This window comes from Amphibalanus amphitrite, unplaced genomic scaffold, assembly GCF_019059575.1.
Source record: "Amphibalanus amphitrite isolate SeventyFive unplaced genomic scaffold, NRLGWU_Aamphi_draft 000875F_arrow, whole genome shotgun sequence".
Lineage (NCBI taxonomy): Eukaryota > Metazoa > Arthropoda > Thecostraca > Balanomorpha > Balanidae > Amphibalanus > Amphibalanus amphitrite.
Window position 1 is genome coordinate 115,676 of NW_024882369.1, and position 22,291 is coordinate 137,966.

Genomic DNA, 22,291 nt, shown 5'->3' on the forward strand with positions numbered 1-22,291 from the left:
GTTTCAGCTCGCTTGTCAAGGCAAACATTTATTCACAACGAAAACAGACAAAGGCACATGTGGATTGCTAATGGATAATGGATAATGGCAGCAGGCAACACCCAGGTCGTGCGCCGTCTGCTGGAGAGCCAGCGGCTGGTGCGTCCTGAGCGGGGTCGCCACAGACGCCGCTCGTCACCCAGACAGCCGGAGACCGGCGGACCGGCCGGGACGCCTAACGACAGACACAACGACCCCTCATGGCGCTATGTAGCGGGCTACCAGTGAGAGGTCACGGAAAGGTCAGCTCATAATGTGCACGGCGTGACATACAGTGTTAATGTCATCCCGCGGTCGCCGGACAGTGAAAAATTGGACAATGACATTTCGCCGTCAAGACGAGCTCTACTGTCTACAAGACACAAGTAGTCTACATACTGTCTGCTACCGAAACTACTGTCGAGCTTCTTACTGCTAGTAAGAAATTACACAGGTCTAGATGCAATTTCAGCGATGAACTTCGGTAGTGCATGGCTGTGCAATTTCAATCACAAGATATTCTTGTTCATACATATCGTATTATCGGCATGGTACTCGCTCGTTATCACGCTTGCGTGGGCATACGGTAGCTCAAGGAAAATATGGATAATCGTAGAAGCCGGTATCAAGGGAATCCAGTGAGCACGAACACGCAGTACACGTGGGTGCTTTCTAGTTTCCTGGACGGTCACGCTTAGTGTAGCTAGCTCGGCCTTAAAAGATCATCACGGACACGGGGCTACGCGGCATTATATACCACCAGCAGACAGGATTTGATCTCTAGCAGACAAGCTTCTATCGGTGCCCCGCGCCGTCTCTCAACAATCGTCCACAGCCGCAGCTCCTGTGCACTGAGACGCTGTCACGACCGCGTCGTATCGCTACTGGAAGCCAGCCCACTGCCCGGTCTCTGCCGCGTCTCCGGCGGTTGGGACCTGTGCCGGGGGCGCCTCCTCCAACAGATTAGTGGCCATGGCCACCTGTAGCAAACCGCGGCAGCGGCGGTCGCCCACGGGTCGCCGTGTCCACCTCCATAGAGATGTGCGCCGGCGCACTGTCGTCGCCGCCGCCGGCATCCTGCGGGAAGGAAAATACATGTCCGGTCAGAGACTGGGGATCAACATTAGTATGTACAAAATTTGCCTATAGGATCCACGACACCGGCACGTGAAGAGAAAGAGAGAGAGAGAGAGAGAGAGAGAGAGAGAGAGAGAGAGAGAGAGAGAGAGAGAGAGAGAGAGAGAGAGAGAGAGAGAGAGAGAGAGAGAGAGAGAGAGAGAGAGAGAGAGAGAGAGAGAGAGAGAGAGAGAGAGAGAGAGAGAGAGAGAGAGAGAGAGAGAGACATGGGGGTCATCTGGGACACGTCAGGTCGCAAAGGTCAACTTGGAGTCATCAGAGAGGTCACTTAGAGGTCACAGAGGTCATATGGGACACGCCAAGTCACACAGGTCAACTTGGGGTCATCACAGAACTATATTGGAGACCACGGAGGCAATCTGAGACACGTCGGTCACAAAGGGCAACTTGGGGGCACGTCAGGTCACAGAGGTCAACTTAGGGTCTTCACAGAGCTCAATTCAGGGTCATCTGGGACACGTCAGGTCACACAGGTCAACTTGGGGTCATGAGGGAGGTCACTTATAGGTCACAGAGGTAATATGGGACATGTCAGGTCACAGAGGTCAGCTTGGGGTTATCAGAGAGCTCAATTGGAGGTCATCTGGGACATGTCAGGTCACAGAGATCAGCTTGGAGTCATCAGAGAGGTCACTTGATGTCCCAGAGGTCATATGGGACACGTCAAGTCACAGAGGTCAACTTGGGTCATCACAGAGCTCGATTGAAGGTCCTGGGGGTCATCTTGGACACGTCAGGTCACAGAGGTCAGCTTGGGGTAATCAGAGAGATCACTTAGAGGTCGCAGAGGTCATAAGGGACACGTCAGGTCACACAGGTCAACTTGGGGTCATGAGGGAGGTCACTTAGAGGTTACAGAGGTCATATGGGAAATGTCAGGTCACAGAGGTCAGCTTGGGGTTATCAGATACCTCAATTGGAGGTCATCTGGGACATGTCAGGTCACAGAGATCAGCTTGGAGTCATCAGAGAGGTCACTTGATGTCACAGAGGTCATATGGGACACGTCAAGTCACAGAGGTCAACTTGGGGTCATCACAGAGCTCAATTGAGGGTCATCTGGGACACGTCAGGTCACAGAGGTCAGCTTGGGGTCATCAAAGAGCCCAATTGGAGGTTACGGAGGTCATCTGGGACATGTCAAGTCACAGAGGTCAACCTGGGTCATCACAGAGCTCGATTGAAGGTCATGGGGGTCATCTTGGACACGTCAGGTCACAGAGGTCAGCTTGGGGTAATCAGAGAGATCACTTAGAGGTCGCAGAGGTCATATGGGACATGTCATGTCACACAGGTCAACTTGGGGTCATGAGGGAGGTCACTTAGAGGTCACAGAGGTCATATGGGACATGTCAGGTCACAGAGGTCAGCTTGGGGTTATCAGAGACCTCAATTGGAGGTCATCTGGGACATGTCAGGTCACAGAGATCAGCTTGGAGTCATCAGAGAGGTCACTTGAGGTCACAGAGGTCATATGGGACACATCAAGTCACAGAGGTCAACTTGGGGTCATCACAGAGCTCTGATGGAGATCATGGGGGTCATCTGGGACACATCAGCTCACAGAGGTCAACTTGGGATCATCATAGAGGTCACATAGAGGTTACAGAGGTCATATGAGACACGTCAGGTCACAGATGTCAACTTGGGGTCATCACAGAGTTCAATTGGAGACCACTGATGCAGCTGAGACACGTCGGTCACAAAGGGCAACTTGGGGGCACGTCAGGTCACAGAGGTCAACTTATGGTCATCACAGAGCTCAACTGGGGGTCTTCTGGGACATGTCAGGTCACAGAGTTCAGCTTAGGGTCATCAGAGAGATCACTTAGAGGTTACAGAGGTCATATGGGACACGTGAGGTCCCAGAAGTCAAGTTGGGGTCATCACAGAGCTCAAATGGAGGTCATCTGGGACATGCCAGGTCACAGAGGTCAGCTTAGAGTTATCAGAGCTAAACTGGAGGTCACGGAGGTCATCTGGGACACGTCAGGTCAAAAAGGTCAACTTGGGGTCATCGCAGAGCTCATTGGAGGTCATGGGGGTCATCTGGGACACGTTTTTGGAATCGGGTGAATTTGGGGGGATGACCCTTGCAACGTCCAACACCGCCTTTCTGGATTCGCCAGTAGTTGCTGGAATGGTGTTAGGCTACTTCCAATTCCTGAATGCCCCAATAAATGTGAAATAGCATATTATGGACCATTTTCAACACTCTTGCTGCCTCGCTGGCATGGATGGAGGCCTCATAAACGACCTGTCAGTTCAAGCTCTATAACTTGCATTAGCATCAATGGATTGCAACAAAATTTTCAGGATCTCAAGTTCAAACAATTTTACACGTACCACGTAAATTTCGAGGCAATGACCCGAATGACCTGTGACCTATTCGGTATACCCCAAGGCAAGGTCAACTTGCGACACTGACACTACTTACGACTGCTATTTCAATTTTGTAAGTTGTGTCGCAAATCAGGCAACGTGCAATACATTAAAATTACAATAACCCACACCAAAAAACACTATACCTACCAAATCAAGTTCTTCAGCACCCCTAAGGCCAGTGCACTGGCACGGGGCACGTCCAAGGTCAAATCGCGTTTCTCAGATTTTCGGTTTGTTATTTTCATCAAGGTTTTGATAGGTGCTCGCACGGTAGCCATGTTGGGATAGGTGAATTAAAGGTTAAATTATTTAAATATTTTAAAATAATTTAAGACCTGCCAAGCCTAACAATACGCAGAATAATAACCAGCATTAAAAATTGTATTGGGATAAAAATTTATATGTGAATCGAAAGGGTCCGCTAAAAATGACCTTGACCTTTGACCCGTCATTTCTCCGTAGTTTGACCTTGCCAAAACAAGAAAAACCAGCAGTAGCATCTCCAACATTGGTTGCATTATTGAACAAAAAATTATTGAAATCTAAGGGGTCCTCCTTTCTCACCTGGCCACGTGGTCACTTCCACTTCCTGTATTACACATACGTGACCTTGATTCTGACCTTTGACCTACTATATATCAGTTCGTGCTGCTTGCCAAAGTAAGAAAATGATATTTTTGAAATCAGCTCTTCATGGACTATAGTTGTACCAATTTTTACGAGAATCCAAAGGGTCCGCCGAGAATGACCTTGAACTTTGACCTAAGATTCCTCAGTTCTTAGGGGGTGCCAAGCCTAGTTGATTTATTTTCGTAATAAGCATGTCCTGTTCTATCTATCCTGTTAATTTAAATCGATTCTGAGGGGTCCGTTTTTGTCATTTTTTCCACGAATGTGGTGCTGGAATCCGAATCCGAATTTGAAGCCAACTTTATGAACGTAGCGAAGGCGGTGTTTTTCCACTTAGATTCTTTTTGATTTGTATCTTTCCATTGATAATTTCAATTATATACTGAAAAGGTTTTTCTTTCTTACGCTTTCGGAAGGTAAGGTTGAGGTGTGTGGATGGCATAGGCCTTAAGATGGGGCCTAATAGGGCCAGTAAGAGGGTAAGGGCCGATGATCTGACTGATAGTTTCTGGGGGGAGGAGGAGTCTCAGTCTGGATCCTACCTCTCAGTGAAGCTCCTAGCAGGTAGATCTCCTAGAGAGAAGGGATGGCCATGGATACAACAATGCATCAGAGGGATTCTTGGGGGCACGGAGAAAGTTGAAAAGGCTAGCTTCATGAGTGATGGACGGTTGCTGGTGAGGACTAAGACTAGCACCCAGACTGAGAAACTTCTCAAAGCTCGGATGTTCGGAGACATGGAATGTGTTGTAGAACGAGAGGAGAGACTAAACCAGAGTCGGGGAACTATCCATGCAGTAGACCTGATTGATCTGTCTGAGGAAGAGATTGTTGGATGGCTGACGGAATTCGGGGTGGTGGCCGCTAGGCGATTTACCAGGAGAACCGGAAGCCGTATCGAAAGAACCCCGACTATCCTTCTTACATTCAACAGACCCACGTGCCCCACAAAACTTGAAGTCTTGAAGTCTTGAAGTCTTGTATGTGCGGAAGAAGGCGTACTGCCTGTAACTTCCATTACTCCTTACTGATTGAGTGGGTATATGGCAGATCTGGGTGAGGATGATCGTGGGATAATTCAAGGATATAATGCTTTGTCATCCAGTTCCTCGATTCGGTGGCATTTACTCCAATTTAAGCCTCTCACTCTTCAAAAACTCGTCCACACTTCTTTTAAACAGCAAAGTTGATTTTGACCTCACAATTTTCTCTGGAAGGCTATTCCATAAGTTACATGCCCGATGTGTGAGGAAAGACCTTCGTACTCGTTTCTTTACACTAACTTTTGCGATCCGTAACGTGTGTCCTCTTGTATGTCTTGCTTCTGGTTTAAATTGCAACATATCAGCTTCCGTCTTGAGTTTCCCAGTAATAAGTTTATACAATGTTATTAGGTCACCGCGCGTTCTTCTGTACTTGAGTGTAGGTAAGTTCAGTTCTGTCAGCCTTTCTTGGTATGGGACATTGCTCAAACCTGGGACCATTTTTGTGAATCGTCTCTGCGTTTTCTCCAGTAAGTCTTGGTCTCCTTTGAAGGTAGGTCCCCACACACAGTTGCCATACTCAAGTACAGGTCGTATTAGTGTTCGATACAATTTAGAAATCATGTCCTTGTTCAAGTAAGTGAAACTCCGCTTGATAATTGCATGAAGCATCTTGCACTTCTTTGCGACTCTTGCAGCATGCACATGGAACTTCAAATCGTTATCCATCGTTACCCCTAAATCTCTCTCAGAAGTGCTTTCCCTGAGTTGCACTTGGCCCAGTGTATACTTATGAAGTGGGTTTTTTGGCCCGAGATGCATTACTGAGCACTTGTCGAGATTCAATGGTAGCTGCCAGTATTGTGTCCATGCCAGGATGTTATCAAGGTCCAGCTGTAGGTTCCTACTGTCCTGGTAAGAAGTAACTGGGTGGAAAATCTTTGCATCGTCTGCAAACAATCGAATGCTGCTTGATTCCATCACCTCAGGCAAGTCGTTTATATAGAGCAGGAAACACAAAGGTCCCAGTACAGTACCTTGTGGGATTCCACTTGTGACGTCCACCCAATCAGACATAATACCGTTCACAGAGACACTTTGTTTTCTTCCACAGAGAAACCCTTCGAGCCATTTAACGACTTTTGGTCCTAGCCCATACGCACCAAGCTTCTTCAGTAGTCGTTGGTGCGGGACCGCGTCAAAGGCTTTCTTGAAATCAGTGTAAATGACGTCTACTGGCTGACCTTGTTCTAGATACTTTGTCCACTGATTCATACAAGACAACAACTGTGATTCACACGACTTCCCTGGGACAAAACCATATTGAAAATCTGAGAGTAGTGATTGATCTAGCAGGTGTGCCATTATAGCTTGTTTTACAATACCCTCCATGACCTTTGAAACAACACTCGTAAGGCTTACGGGTCTATAGTTACCAACTTCGTGGCGGTCTCCTTTCTTAAATATTGGTTTAACCAGAGCCATTTTCCAGTCGCTTGGCAGTTGTCCCGAGTCGAGTGACTTTTGGAATAATATCCTAATAGGTTTACATAATGCTTGTGCAGTTCCCTTCAGGAATTGGGAATGAATTCCATCAATACCGGAGGCCTTACCCGGTTTCAGATCTTCTAGCCTCTTCTTGATGTCTTCACTTTTAATATTGATGTCTTCAAGGACACTCCCATATGGTCTGGTGTCTAGTGTTGGCATGTCCTGCAGGTTCTCCTTTGTGTACACACTTTGGAAGAATGCATTCAAGGCTTCACATTTTTGTCGGTCTGTTTGAGCAATTCTCCCATCGTCCAGTTTCAGTGTCTCTACAGAAGGTTTAACCTTTAGAGACTTGTTCACATATTTCCAGAAGGACTTCTTGTTGGTTTTCATGGCGCTTACTATTTTGTTTTCCATCTCAAACTTAAGCTTCCTTGTCAATGTTCTTAGCTGGTTCCTGAGTTTGGCAAAGTTTCTGAAGTCAGAGTCTTGTCTGGTAATACAATACTTTTCCCATAACCTCTCTTTCTTTCTACGGAGAGAAAGAGCCTCTTGGTTCATATATGATTGAAGCTTCTTTCTTCTACGTTTTATTTTAACTTCATCCTGGATGATGTTTCTTATAGCTTCAGTTATTGTACCCCATGCCTGCTGTACAGTTTGCATAGATATCTTCTCATCAAGTTTGTAACATTGTAGTCTAGCATTAATCCTGTTGAAGTCCGCATGCTTCCAGTCTTGGTAGAAGTGTTTATGTTCCCGTGTCTCAGGCTTTTGACAAACTGCTGAAAAGTGAATAGAAATGTGATCACTTTGTCCAAGTCCCGGAAGGAATTCCACATCTTGAATTATGTCTTCCTCGTTTGTAAAAACCAAATCTAATATTTGTGGAGTCTGACCTTGCCTGTACCTTGTAGGCTCAAGGATGTGCTGGAAAAGGAGGCAGTCCCTGATGCCCTGAAGGAAGGTTTCCACGTCAGGGGGAGCTCCTGGGAGGCTCCTCTCACACCTCCAATCAATATCTCTGATGTTAAAGTCTCCGCACAGTATCAAGCACGGAGGATTCATTTTGACAGCTTCCTTCATAATTGATACAATTGCTGGAACAGATTCATTTAATGTCAGTGACGGACTCCGGTACAGTGCACCGAGCAATGCATAATCATGTTGGCCAATCAGAATCTTCACCCAGAGCTGGTCCCGGTAAAACCCAAAGCTTTTCACTGCTTGAGCTTCAAGGTAATCCTTAACGTAGATGACTATACCTCGCCCCTGAGGAGCTTGCCCACAGAGATCACAGTCAAAGTTGAGGTGTTCTGTATATCCGTCTACATGAAGACATACTTGTGGTATGGGGCTTGCCTGTGCTTTGGGAATAGCCTCTGTAACAATTATGACATCAGGTTCGCGTTCGTGAATATGCACTTTAAGATCAGTCATCTTATTCAGCAATTGGTCCGCATTTGTGTAATAAACCTTGAGCCTTCTAGCTGATGAGTCTTTCATTTTCCTTTTCACAACTCTTCTTCCCGGATCATGTCAGTATGATACAGTGCTGGATGACCTTAGACCAGGTCTATCTTCCCTTCTGATGACTCTGTTCTTGTGAATTATCACATCTTCACCTGCTTCCCTGCGTTCTTTCAACTGTTTTCTAAGATTCTTATCCCTTAATTGCTCAGCTGGTGACAGATCTGGAGCTATGTATATTTTTTCAAACCTGCTTCCTGCATTTCGAAGTTTCTTCGCCATCTTCAGCAGCTCCCATTTCTCGCCCTCGTCCCGAAGTGTTACTACTATGAGCCTATCTTTGTCTTCCTTGCGCCTTCCAACTCGAACCACCTTCTCTGGATGGATTATCATCTTTAATCCCTGCTTCATAAGCTCCTTCACATTATCAAGGTCTTTGGAAGCTTGTTCGTCCAAGGGAAGTTCAATGTTTTGCTCAGGTACATTGAAGACCACGATGTTTCGCCTTCTCTTGTCTTGTTCGAGACAGTCTACGAATGTACTTCGTAGCTCTTTGGCCTGTTCAGTTGGTTTGGATGTGCTTTCTTTCTCTAGCTTGTCGGTGAGTTGCTTGACTATGTCCGCATACGACACACTTTCCTCCTGAACAGCCTTTTTCACTACAGTTTTCAAATTCTCTGATGATTTTGTTTCTTGCGATTTGATCATTGTACCTATTTCCATCATAATCTCTTTTTGGACAATCAAAGCTCTAGCAACATTTTCTACTGTCTCACCTAGCTCCCTGAGCCGCTTCTCTGTCCCACCGCTTTCGTCTGATCCAGTATTTTCATCCAAACTTCCCCTTTTTTCGGAATTGGTTTTTCCCTTCCTTACAACTTCCTGAAAGTCCTTCAGATATGATTTACACTTTTTGCAAATCCAGAACAGACTGTGATTTTCAACTGCCGCTAGTCCATGCTGATCAAGACCTTCGCATGTTGGATGACACCATTTTGCACATATTTCACACTCTATACCCTCGCTTTCATCATCGACTTTGTCCCCACATGCACAAGGGTCTCCGACGGTTTGTTCCTGTGTCACGCCCCTGTCCATGTCTCTGGTATCATTTTTCCCATCTCTTACCTTTCTTTTTGCAGTTTTCTGTTTTTGCTTGCAATCAGGTACCGTCGCCTTACCGTTCCTCGCACTCAAGCTCGCACTCTCATCTTCTAGTTCCGCGTCGTTTTCGCCGGTAGCACTTCCCGCGCTTTCTTTCTCTCCTTTCTTCTTGCCCGCCATGAGTTGCCACTACCAATTTATTTTTGGTTCCGCACGTGCAATTTAGTCGAGTAATATTGAACTTCTTTGTATCAGAAACCTATTCTTGTTGTACAGATCGGTTCACTGCTTCCGTGTCAATAAACGGAAGGGTTATTGCTGCGGGAGGATAGGCGAGGACAACCGTTCAGGACGAAGGCTCGGGACGGAGTGTTTGAACTTGACTTTGATTATGTGACCTACAACGTGAGGCAGCATATCCCGAACCCATTGATGTGTCTACAGTGTGGGAGATTTGGCCACATTCAGGCCAGATGTCAATCAGAGGTGAAATGCCTCACATGCGGGGACAAAAAACATGACGGCACATGTGAGCAGAAATGTCTCCACTGCGGGGATACTGGGCATGATGGGCTCTCTCGGCAATGTGAAGTGTGGAAAAAGGAGAAGCGTGTATGTGAAATCAAGGTTAAAAAAGATGTGTCCTATGCACACGCCCGCCGTATCATCGCGGCTGAAACCAGCTCCCCTACCTTACGATCCTATGCTTCGGTAGTAAGGGGTAGTAGTGATCCGCCATCCGACCCAACATTTAAGACTGAACTCCGTGTGATTGGGGAGAAACTCGACAAAATGATCACTCTTCTGGACAGGGTCCTTAAGCTTCAAGGGACTGAGGCTGAGGCAAATCAAACACCAACAAAAGTGCAAACGGGGACAGGAGAGCAGGAAGGTGCTGAGGACACTCAGACCCAGTCACAGCCTGACATGTTCATGGACCCCATGGAATCCCAATTGGTGGCAGAGGGCTCACAGGAGCCCTCACCACCCTCAGACACTGAGAGGAGCACTCCACCAACAAACAAAGACACTCTGGCTGGTTCCTCTCAGCGAGTGATCCGACAGAGCTGGACACCGCAGGTGATGCAGAACACAGATGAGGTCGAGGAGAGGAGTGAAAGAACCCAAAAAGCCCATCCTGACTCTGAGCAGTCATCAATGACAGAGACATCAGATATCCCTGCTGATGGGGTATCGCCATCCCCTGAGCTTGGCAAAAAACGTCAAGGAGGGAGACCTGGAAGGGACAGGCGAATGCCCAGCCTGACCAGGAAACCCAAACCCTAACGTAACTTTTAGCACTAAAACACAAAACTCTTTTTTTTTTCTTCTTTTTTTTAAACGTAGAATCAAGACGTCTTTATTTCTACTTGTATTTCGGTTTTTTAACTTACATGTGCTGATCAAACAACCACACAAGCTGAGGTGGTTGATGATCAGCTATCTTGTTTCCTATGGAAAATGGTACAATATCAGCATCATGACTGATACGAACCAGATAGTAGCAGCCAGCCCAATTATTCCCAAGGAGTGGGAACTTATGAGTGGTGAATTGTGTTCTGGCTCGACTAAGAAACTCTGACAAGGGTCCTACAATGGAATGCCAGAGGACTGATCGGAAAGTGGGCAGAAGCCAAACAAATGTTCTTGGACGGTAATTACCAGGTGATCTGTATTCAGGAATCTCACTTTATGGCCAATGACAGATATTGTTTTGACTTACCACACTATTCTTTATACAACGCATACTCACCTCAAGGTGACAGGAGAGGAGGTGTATCGATATATGTATCAAATCGCCTGCCGCACATGGTATTACCTATACAGAGCAATTTACAGGTGGTAGCCTGCTCCGTAAGGCTACAGAGGGAAAGAATTACATTCTGTTCATTGTACTTGCCCCCAACTGACAACTTCTCATTTCAGGATATATCCCTATTAATCCAGCAACTCCCTAAACCATTTGTAATATGTACAGATGCAAACAGCAAACATTTCATGTGGGGAGCTGCGCAATGTGACAGACGGGGTTGCATCTGGATGGATGTTGTCAACCATCATAACCTACATGTTTTGAATGATGGACAGCCAACTAGACTGGATGAATCCACAGGAGATACGTCCCATATCGATCTGACAGTGGTGTCAAACGATATCTCTCACATACTTGAATGGGACACTGAAAAAGACCTATATGCCAGTGACCACTACCCCATACGTATAGATGTCGGTAATCCTACTGCCTACACGAACTTGCCCCCTGTTTTCTATGGATGGAACACGAGGAAAGCTAACTGGACGGAATTTGAAATGAAATGTGATTTCAAATTCAATCCTAACCTTGGACTGGAGAACTGTGATGAAATAACTCAAACTATTATTGACACTGCCCAGAAGTTTATACCCACCCGAAATGGTAACACCAAATACTCGTGTCCGTGGTGGACGGATGACTGCAGGAACGCAATTCTGACTAGAAGGAGAGCTCATAACAGAATGAGGAGAGACCCTCATTCCCAATTCCTACGAATTGAGTATAGGAAAGCGAAGGCTAAGACACGACGGACTATTAGAGATGCACAGATCCGCTCATGGCAGGAGCTGCTATCAGTGTTTAACCACAGAACCCCGATGGGGAAACTGTGGGATATAATCCGTAAGTTCTCGCAGAAGCATCGATACATGAGACCTCTCCCAGTTATTATGCATAATAACGAGATTATTGACGACCCTACTGAGGTGGCAAATCACTTCGGGAGGTATTTCTCGAATATGAGCTCGAGATCGAACTACCCCCAAGCCTTTCTTGACTGGAAACGTGAATTAGCAGAAAACTTACCTGAATTTGGGGATGAGAACTACGAGGATTACAACAAAGAATTTACAATGAGAGAACTTACTGACGCTATTAAACGATCTGGCTCTACATCCATCGGGCCGGACAAGGTTCACTATGATTTCTTCCGACATATGCATGAGACACAGCTGATTGAACTGCTTCGTTTTTATAATTATGTATGGGTGAATGACGTGTTCCCCGACGCATGGAGACATTCTTACATCATACCCATCCTTAAGCCAGGGAAAGACCGCAACCAAATGCAATCGTACAGGCCTATCCAACTTACCTCTTGTATGTGCAAATTACTAGAGAGGATGATTGGTAAGAGACTGTCATGGTACCTTGAGAAATATGACCTTATATCGACATATCAATGTGCGTTCCGATCAGGAAAGTCTACTGGGGACCACCTAGTGAGACTTGATTCGCACATACGGGAAGGATTCCTTCACCACTGTTCCACCCTCGGTGTGTTCCTAGACATTAAGTCAGCATATAACATGGTCTCCCCAACGGTTTTGTTGAATAGAATGTATGATATCGGCTTCCGGGGCCATATCATGCATTTCATTCGAGGCTACTTGCAAAATAGGACATTCCAAGTGAGGTGCGGAGAGGTATCAGATACGTTTGAGCAGGAATATGGCGTTGTCCAAGGAGGGGTGATCTCTCCATTGCTTTTTAATATTGTGATTGACTCTTTGATTGACGCAATACCAAGAGAGGTCTCTGCTGCTATATACGCAGACGATTGCACTATCTGGGCGCAGGGAAAAGATATCCCACTTATATTTCAGAAAATCCAAAACGCTTTAACTAGAATAGGACAGTGGTCAGAGCGGAACGGTTTTGTATTTTCCCCCATGAAGACTAACGCCGTTTTGTTTAGAAGAGGTTTAAAACGAGTGAACCAGAACCAACTACCTACTCTCAAACTCAACGGTCACCCTATTTGTATTGTGGACCAGGTCCGTTATCTAGGCGTCTTACTTGATTCGAAACTGAGCTTAAATGGGCACATAGAATATGTTAAAGGAAGAGCTCAGAAACGAATGTCGATACTGAAAAGCATTGCCGGAAAAAGCTACGGTGCCGACAGAACTGTGTTATTACGCATGTATAAATCCCTGATCCGACCAATACTCGACTATTCATCTTTTATTTTGGATGGGCCAGGGACTCGGCTTGTGGAGTCCCTTGAGACTATTCAGAACACGGCACTCCGCATTGCCACTGGTGCCTTGCGGACTTCCCCTGTAAGAGCATTACAAGTGGACACGAACGTGGAACCCCTCAGCATTAGACGCCGAGACTTACTAGCCCGGTACTACCTGAAAGTAAAAAGTGATCACAACCACCCCTGCTACCACATAATGGATTTAGACGCTTATGAACTATATGAAGATCTCTCCGACCGCTACTTGCGGAGGATATCGGGTCTCCCAGTATCACTACGACTGCGAAAGCTTTTTACCGAAATAGACTATAATCCTCCCGACATATTGTCTAAGGAAAATGGTATTACAGCACCATGGGTGTTGCACACCGTCCCCACACAGATGCTCATCTCTCAAGACAAAAGACATATGACTGAGACAGATATATTGACTGCTTTTCACGACCTGATGGACAAATACCAGGACCATAGGAAAATGTACACTGACGGATCCAAGCGGAACAACTCAGTAGCATGTGCTTTCACAGTGAACAGTGCCTTTTTCTCACATAAGCTGCGTGATGGGTTATCTGTGTATACCGCTGAACCGTGGGCTGTTCACGGGCCCTGTGTGCGGTCGGACCGCACACAGCCTCCAAGCTCCGCCCACTGCGTCCCTACGTCAGCCTTCCGTCACCGCACACAGCGATCGCTGTGGCCGGTCGGGACTGGCCACAGCGGACCGTCCACCGCACGCAGCCGTGACGTCAGAACCGCCTACCCATCCCCTACCCCCACGCCTGCTGGACGCACCGCACACAGCGCACGCAGCAGTGTGCGGTGCCCGTGAACACCCCTCTGGTAGCTGTAAGAGAAGCGATGAAGTTTGTGCGACGTAACCAAGTACCCAAAGCGCTCATATGCTGTGACTCCCAAGCGGTTATCAAGGCTCTCACAGTGCAGAGCCGTGATCATCCGGTCTTGGTGGAGATCCTAGAGATAAATCATAAAAATGTACGAGATGGGATCGATTGCATCGTTGTCTGGGTTCCAGGACATAGTGGCATAGCTGGTAATGTCAGAGCTGACTACTGGGCGGGAAAGGCTCATGATAAACCTAATGTGACTGATGTAAAAATAGGACATCGGGAATTTGTGCCACTGGTGAAGAGTCGCGTCCGTGTGTTATTTGAAAATCTGTGGTTAGATTATCGTCCAACTCTACTGAAGCAGATTAAAACAGATATAGGACATTGGAATTCTAGTGTACGTGCCAGTCGAAAGGAGGAAGTGGTTTTGTGTAGGATGAGACTCGGACACACTATTTTAACTCACTCGCATGTTATCGACCAACTACCGCCTATTGTCTGTGAACTGTGTCAATGTCGCCAAGATGTTCAACACATACTGTTAGAATGCCGAAAGTACACTGTAGCGAGGAGGAGACTCGCAGCGGCGTGTCGAGATGTCGGCGTCCGCATGTCGCTGGGGATTCTCCTGGGAAACGGTGAACCCACGGTGGTGGATGCAGTGTTCGATTATCTTCGACAGTGCAACTTATACGACAAACTCTGAACAAAGGACGTAGAGGCGTTATGGGTGCTAAGTGATGATAATGAAATGTATTTTGTTTCCATATGTGCTATGGCTTCAGATAAGCTCGACACAATCCTTCATGTTATGTTGAATCCAAGAACCATGGATTAGGTATTTCTAGGTTAAAAGAGTGGATTACTACTCGAGCTCATGCATTCATGGTTAAGCAATACTTCCTCCATGGTCACGTTGTAAGAACACCTGTCTGAAATGTCTGAAATTGGTTGGGTATGTTATGTGTTTCTATGTCACCCCCATACTGTGAAGTGAAATCCCTAAGTATCGTGTAACCCCCATGTCAAGACCCAAGTTTTGTGTCTTTTTTTCTTTTTTCTTTCTAGATAGAACCATGCCTTCTCCCAGAGCGCCTTTTGCCCCCTTGAAGAATGAGCTGTATTGCTCTTCCTGCTTACCGAGCTGTTTGGCTATCCCCAAGTAGCTAAGACTGTAAGTAGCATTGTAGTATTCACAACTAACATTAACTTCTCTGTTCTCTCCTCGCCCAGGACATATCCTACCAAGGCTATCTCCTAACCATCGCAATTTTTCCTCTCCCCAGTCATTCCTCATCCCTACCCGGAAACCTGCTTAGTTCCGCTTAGTACCACAACCATACGCCTACTGCAACTCTGAAGACTACAAGAGGACATACCAACTTGGAAGTTGGACGCTTGAGCCAAGCTGCTGCGCGCCCTAACTCTTCAACAACAACAACAACAACTTGTGTAAACTGTGTGTGGTTCAATCCACAACCCATTTTTACAGCTAAAAAATCAAGGCCAACTTTTGATTAAACGGTCAGCGACTTCATTCAAACTCGGTGTACGATTAGGATACTAATACTACAAAGTGAATTGATGGTAGTGTGCTAACTGCTTCATGGTGTGTGTGGCTATTCACGTGTGCATAGGTATGCACATCCCATTGTTACATCTCAAATGAGCACCCTGATTGCAATGAAATTCGATTTCTGATTCTGGAATTACAAAGAGTATGGATGGTGAGCTTCAGATTTCACATGTGCACGTGCCTGCACTCGGCTTGCCCCTGCCTTGCTGAGGTGCGAGAGCAGAGTGTGCACATCTGCATGTGAGCATGTGCAGGGCTACAATTTTCTCAGTTCATAGATCACCCTTTAGTAGGTTTTGGGAGCGCACTTTACAGCGATCATCCAACTCGGTCCTTTATCCCAAGATGCAACCTTGAGCCTTACTCCAAAAAGTGGCCTATTTTTCGAATCAAATCCAAGTTTCCAATGCATGTAGTTCATGTTATCTATATAGGTACCTACCTATATATTTATCTTACTGATGCCCATCAGTCATCAGTGGCATCAGTTGTGTTCCAGTGTGTGATCATGATGAGTCTGTGGGGTGGGATTGTTCATGTTTTTGAGTGAATCTTAACTTTATTAACCTTTTATTTTGTTTTACTTTGGGCCCTAGAGAAGACATATCAGTCTTGATCTAGGTATCAAATAACTATCAGCAAGGCGGCCTTGTGATTGGCATATTGACATATGTACCTATTGTGGTTCACAGGACCAAGATCACCAACTTCAGCCTTGCAATGCCTGTTCAGGCTGTGTTCATTGTGGCCATTGGTGGTTTTTTTTTTGTTGATTTTGAGTTGTGTTAGGTATACATTTCGATTAAAAGATGTATGGTAATCAAGAGAAGGAATTGCTGTGGATTCGACATGCTGACTCTTCAGGGGCTGGTTGTGATCCAGGTAAGCTCTTACCTACATTCCTGCCCAATCGGTCAACTCAGAACTGATTGTAGAACAGATCTGTATGGAAGAAATTTTTATGGGTTTTCAGCATAAATTTTGATTGATATAGGTAGGCATAACAAATCTTATCAAAGCTTGTCAAGGCTGGTGAATGGTGATCTTTAACCAAGCCAAGCCAGTTGTTGATCAGCCTGAACCTGAAATGATAAATGTTAAGTTCTTGTGGAAGCTATTCAACAATTTGTTTAAAATTTAGTGGACAGACCTTGTCTGGATGAGAATAAGTAGTGATGAATTGAAAGTTGATGTACTTACTCCAGTACCTACTTATCCTGATGAGGAATCTTATCTAGTTTCTTTATATTATCTACTTGATTAATGATTTAGCACTGCCAAGTTTTCAGCAGATTGGGTATCTCACTTTGATGTGCCTGTGTCTTTTTTCCAGGATCCAGTGCATTTAATCAAGTCCTGAATGGCAACTTCATTGAAGCACTGAAGTCTGGGGACATCTGGAGGGTGCTGAGTCTGGATTCAGAAGAGCTGTGGACCTCCTGGGATTTAGAGGCTATTGCTGCTCATATATCAGCTTCGCTTGATGGCAACAGCAACAATGCCAGGTAAGTTGCATTGGAACCTCCCCCTAGCTGTTTGCTGTTTTGCCCCTAATTGAGCTAGTAACTCGCGGGAAAAAATGAGCACGTGCGCCGATATGAGACGCAGCGAATGGTACCCGATTTTGATATTTCAGGTCAACCAGTGACCGCTGAGGTCAGTTCAAGTGTTCTAAGGTAGGGTTTTTTTTTTTGCTGAGTAAGTTCTTCCGAAAAGATCGCCGAGCCGCGATTTTTGTACCACCGTGTTCGTTATGCTCAGGCGTGTCGAATGACTTGTATTTTTTATTTGGATGAGGTCATCTATGGGTGTTGACATCAGGTCAAGATCAGGTCAGAGCTCCTAGTTAGGTCACGAATTTGGTCGAGGGTTGTGATATTGGATATCATTCGATTCGACAGGTCTCCTGAAGTACAGTCTATTGACAGTAGCGCGCATCGGTGCGTCGGATCCATCAAGCTCAACCGAAGGAAGGCTGCTAAAATTGAGAGACTGTATCATTTGACTCCCAAGTGAGTCCCCTGCAGGTCATTTGGTTCAGTGCTCTCAATTTTAGCAGCCTACCTTCGGTTGGGCTTGATGGATCCGACACACTGATGCTCACTACTTTCAAGAGAGACTGTACATCGGTAGCTTTTCCGACTCGCTAGCTCAATTCAATCGGAAGTTATTGACAAAAACTCCGATGACCTTTGTGACGTCATAAATAACGTCGCGGAGTAGGAGTCGATTTTGGAAACCGGAGTCGGAGTCAGAGTCGCCGAAAATCCATTGACGTTTTATGGGCGCCAATGACCACTGTAGTCCGGGCGCCCAAAAACCCCAATTCATCATCATCATCATCTGCAGCCCAGGGAATGATGACACCAATCACAATATGTTCTCCAGTTTGCTTTGCAATATTTTATCGACGTTGCCCTTCTCACTCACAAGTCACAATCGTGTTTTTTTCAGTGACAGTCTGCTGCTATCCGGCGTGGCTGCCTTGTGTCTGTTTGCCCAGGCCAACTGGACCGGACCCCCTTTGGAGGAGGAAGGTGTGTCTGTCCTCGGGAGCGCCAAGGATGAGCACAGAACAAGGTAGGTGCCGTGGCTGAAAGTCTTAGAGTTGCAGCACGAGCCCTACAGCTGTTTTTCTGCCTGGATTTCTTAGCACACGTCTAGCTGAAACTTTCGGTACATTTTTTTATTGAATTTATTTGATTATTTGAACACGAAGCTGAGTATGCGCAAAGCGAATTAACGTTCATTGTGCTCGAATAGGCTAATTACGTACGCCGTTTTACTGATCGTGACATACCCCGTCCCAAATGACGTCTCTCCCACCCTCTCTCTCTCTCTCTCTCTCTCTCTCTCTCTCTCTCTCTCTCTCTCTCTCTCTCTCTCTCTCTCTCTCTCTCTCTCTCTCTCTCTCTCTCTCTCTCTCTCCACCATTAGATGTATGGCCCATTTAGCCGTGGATGCTTGTGACATCCATCAGATGACTCGGTGGCCGCAAGCTCTGGCCATTGCCAGGGTCGTGTTCGAAGGCTGTCAGCATCTTCTCAGCTCCTTGCCGGTACGTACTCGGCGATATAATGTTATTCTAATGGACGCAGCTGAATCAACATTTAGTTTTGATATTTGAACATCGATATTTTGAGACTGGTCAATTTGTATCGAACGGAATGATTGAATTCGCGACTTATTTGAAGCATTTTCTTTCCTTACTGGAGGGCAGAGATTGACCACCGTCTTATTTGGAGATTTAACGCTACGCTTTGATGCTAAATGTCTGATTGTGTCTGATTGTGCTTGTGTCTGATGACTGATGAGTGTATGTACCTGAATGCTGAAGAGCCTCTGTCGCGATGCGTGTTAACCTTGGCGTTGACGAAGTCCTTGTGCCTGCAGTCGTTCCAGCTGTGGCGGGTCCGGTACTGCTTGCTCTACCAGCAGGTCCTGGAGGAGACTTCGCCGCATCTGTTCAACCTGTTCCTGAAGGATATCGAACTGTCTTCAGAAACACAGGCTCTGCTAAAAACATCCACTCAGGTAACTTGGCACTGCCGACACTTATTTGTGGTTTCATTCAAATTCACGAGTACTGCTTTTGGTTTTGGTTTATCCAGTTAAACAAGAGGGTAAATAAATACCTGTTATCATTTATCCCAATCATCTATAAATGACAACAGATTGACTTTTTGTTGAATATTTCAGTTGACGGTGGAGCACTACCTCACGGTAGCGAACATGTACAACTACTACCACTACGTCACAGAGGCCGACAAGTACATCACCAAGGCACAGCACGCGCTCAACATCAAGCTGGAGATGGTCGGTAAGTGACAACACGTTTCAGAGGCTTCTGAAAAAATCTTTGAACGTGAATTAAATTAGTGGGTTTGTCTGTTACGAAAGCTCTTCTAGGGACTGGTTAAATCCTGGGTTAAATGACTACAATGGGGCTAGTTTGTTTGTCAACGTTACCCTCGCTTGCTTCTTATTCGCTTATTAGACTTTCCTGTAAGTCACGAGCGTCATTTCTCTTCTACTATTTGCATCACGCTCCTTGCAAGCTGTCTGCTGCTCAGTGACACTGTGTTTCGTTTCCGCGTCTCCAGGCATGCTCGGCCGGCGGACCCACTTCCAGGAATCACGCGCTCAACTAGCGCTGCGAGTGAGTGACGTGGACTCGCCGAGCCCGACAGCCGCCTCCCCTGGGGAGCAGGGAGAGGACGAACGCCCGGGGGACGGTGAGAAGACCTCAGGCCGGCCGGCGGAGCGGGAGCGGCCGGCGGAGGACCCCTCCGGGCCGCCCGCGTGTCCCCGGCTGCCCACCGATGTGAAACTGAACGACGACACGCGACTGGAGCGAGTGCAGTATGACGAGCCGTCAGCCGAGACGGAGGCGTCGCCACTCCGGCAGGCAGTCATACTGGCCACCTAGTGAGTACAGGAGGAATGGTACTGGTCGTGCTGACATTTGATGCGAGGATGAACACTGGACAGACTGTAATACAATTCTTAACAGGTTTCAGGTATTCAGGCTGGTTTGTAAGTTCTCGCACTAAAATGCTACTTTTCAGGGTGAATTGACGATAAAGCAATTGAGTACCGTATTGACTGTGTATAACAGGCAAAAGATTAAGAAGTACTCCACTGTTGACTCCACTGATGGCTGACTGACCGTCCAAACGCGTCTGGAAGTGACGCATCGATCCTTTGAACCGTAACGCTCTGACACCGTTGCCTGTGTGCCCCCAGTTTCCAGAATCTGCGGGCGCAGGGTCGCAGTGAGATCCGTGACGAGCAGCTGCTGGTGACAATCAGCGCGCTCACCCACCAGCCGTTGGTCTGGGCCGTGCAGCTGTCCGCGCTGCTGCAGGTAAGCAGCCGCTGCTTGTCGTAGGACGATATATTCAAATCGGACGAATTATGTGACAAGACTTCTCCGGCATAATGCTGGGTAGTATGACATAAAATTGCTTTATCCATTTTCAAACGTTTCGACTTTATTCAAAGTCATCTTCAGTGTTAAGATAGACAAGTACACAACCAGTAAAACGCCTTTTGGGGCGACCAACGGAGCGAGCGAGAGGATGGGCCTTGCACGTGCGAAATTGCGAGGGGGCACCTCCAACTAACTTGTGCACTGCACCCTACTAACCGGTCTTTAGCGATGTGCCAAATTTCAGCGCAATCGGCCTAGCCGTTCTTGAGATCTGGAAGCGGCACACTGCACGTGCGCACGTGCAAGCGGGGTCCAAACTGACTTTTGCACGGCACCCTACTAACTGGTCCCCAACCGTGTACCAAATTTGAGCGCAATCGGCCCAGCCGTTCTCGAGATCTGGGAGCGCCCCCTGCACGTGCGCACGTGCTGTAGCACCCCAACCTTAACACATGCAGATGAATTATCTGATGGAGACCTAACTGTGTCCCGAGTTTCAATTCAATCGGCCCAACCGTTGTGCCGTTATTGAGGTTGCAATTTTGGGGGTTCTTAAAAAATGTCCAACTTTACCACGCGCCACGTGCGGTGGTTGGGAAGAACGCATGGTGGTCATCACACCACAGAACTTTTACGTCCAAGTGACATTCAGTAAAGAAGACCGCTTGTCAATCGGATGTCCCGTTCCTAAGATATTAGCTTTTGAAGAGCGTCCCCACGGCCGGCCGGCCGCTCATACTCAGGATTTTCCCTTAATTCAGTATGAGACTCCGCTCGCTTCGCTCGCTCCGTAATTACATGCTGACATAAATATACAAGCAGTCGATGCAGGGTATCAGTCGATGCACATCACACACTTCACAAAAACAAGACATAAAACATCATTCGTGTTGGTTCGGTCGTCTTCCTACAGAACTGATACCCTGATACCCTGCATCGACTGCTTGTATATTTATGTCAGCATGTAATTGTGTACTTGTCTATCTTAACACTGAAGATGACTTTGAATAAAGTCGAAACGTTTGAAAATGGATAAAGCAATTTTATGTCATATTATCAGATTTCTATTAATGCTGGGTAGTTATCGCGCTTCAAATAAAAAAGTATAGGGCCGCAGTGGAATCAGCCGTCAGAGATAGAAGCCGAAGCGGGAAGCACTTGCATCAAGTTACGCAGTCTATGCTTTTGCTATCTAATTGTGATGGACCGGACATGGCACAGCTAGGTCCGGCATAATATCCCATTCCGTCAAGGAATGAATGCCATCTTTGCAGCTGTTCTCCATCCATGTGTTTACTGTACCATGATCAACTTTACCATCCTCTGCCCGGTGTTTTCGACCCTCAGCGGAGCCGACTGGAGTCGGAGCACCGGCGGACGGTGGAGCGCGCCATGCTCCAGGTGGAGGCCCTGGGGGAGGATGTCTCCAGGCCGGAGCCGGCGGTGACGCACAGACTGCAGCTCTTCTTCAGCACACGGGTCCCCACGCACTGGGAGCTGATGGTCAGAGCCATATGATGTGTTTAGAGGAATTGAAATGTGTGGTTTCGGTGAAAGGGAAACTTCTCCCACTATGAACATTTCCATTGTCAAATAATGTTTATTAAGAAAGAGAGAATCGTCAAATTTGTTGTATCAGACATATTATAAGTCGTCATTGTATCAGCCATTGTAAATTTTGGTAGAACCATGCATTG

The 22,291-nt window shown here is 46.6% G+C and overlaps 2 protein-coding genes and 1 long non-coding RNA gene across 13 annotated transcripts in view; 1 reads left to right on the forward strand and 2 right to left on the reverse strand.

Moving 5' to 3' along the window:
- The window catches only part of LOC122367525 (transmembrane protein 50A-like), a 51,973-nt gene extending 42,560 nt beyond the window's left edge, over positions 1–9,413 (reverse strand). Inside the window, exon 1 of one of the 2 annotated variants that reach the window (XM_043340697.1) lies at positions 9,243–9,413. In XM_043340697.1, coding sequence (XP_043196632.1) covers positions 9,243–9,398 — 156 coding nt within the window. In that variant the 5' untranslated portion in view covers positions 9,399–9,413. The remainder of the gene's footprint in view (positions 1–9,242) is intronic. The other variant, XM_043340678.1, reaches the window with a different exon arrangement.
- The window catches only part of LOC122367524 (tetratricopeptide repeat protein 27-like), a 39,835-nt gene that overhangs the window by 10,763 nt on the left and 6,781 nt on the right, over positions 1–22,291 (forward strand). Inside the window, exons 2-12 of one of the 10 annotated variants that reach the window (XM_043340673.1) lie at positions 4,489–4,586; positions 15,319–15,537; positions 16,354–16,543; positions 16,995–17,166; positions 18,116–18,241; positions 18,599–18,719; positions 19,055–19,195; positions 19,361–19,481; positions 19,765–20,089; positions 20,408–20,528; positions 21,942–22,097. In XM_043340673.1, the coding sequence (XP_043196608.1) occupies positions 16,471–16,543; positions 16,995–17,166; positions 18,116–18,241; positions 18,599–18,719; positions 19,055–19,195; positions 19,361–19,481; positions 19,765–20,089; positions 20,408–20,528; positions 21,942–22,097 (1,356 nt within the window). In that variant the 5' untranslated portion in view covers positions 4,489–4,586; positions 15,319–15,537; positions 16,354–16,470. Of the gene's footprint in view, positions 1–4,488; positions 4,598–14,081; positions 15,545–16,353; positions 16,544–16,994; positions 17,167–18,115; positions 18,242–18,598; positions 18,720–19,054; positions 19,196–19,360; positions 19,482–19,764; positions 20,090–20,407; positions 20,529–21,941; positions 22,098–22,291 lie in introns of those variants that run through there. The other 9 variants (XM_043340669.1, XM_043340667.1, XM_043340672.1 and 6 more) reach the window with 9 other exon arrangements.
- On the reverse strand, positions 9–4,056 carry LOC122367527. The gene is made up of 2 exons (XR_006254072.1): positions 3,688–4,056; positions 9–1,095 (listed from the first exon to the last, which is right to left on the reverse strand). It is a non-coding gene; the product is annotated as an uncharacterized LOC122367527 (long non-coding RNA).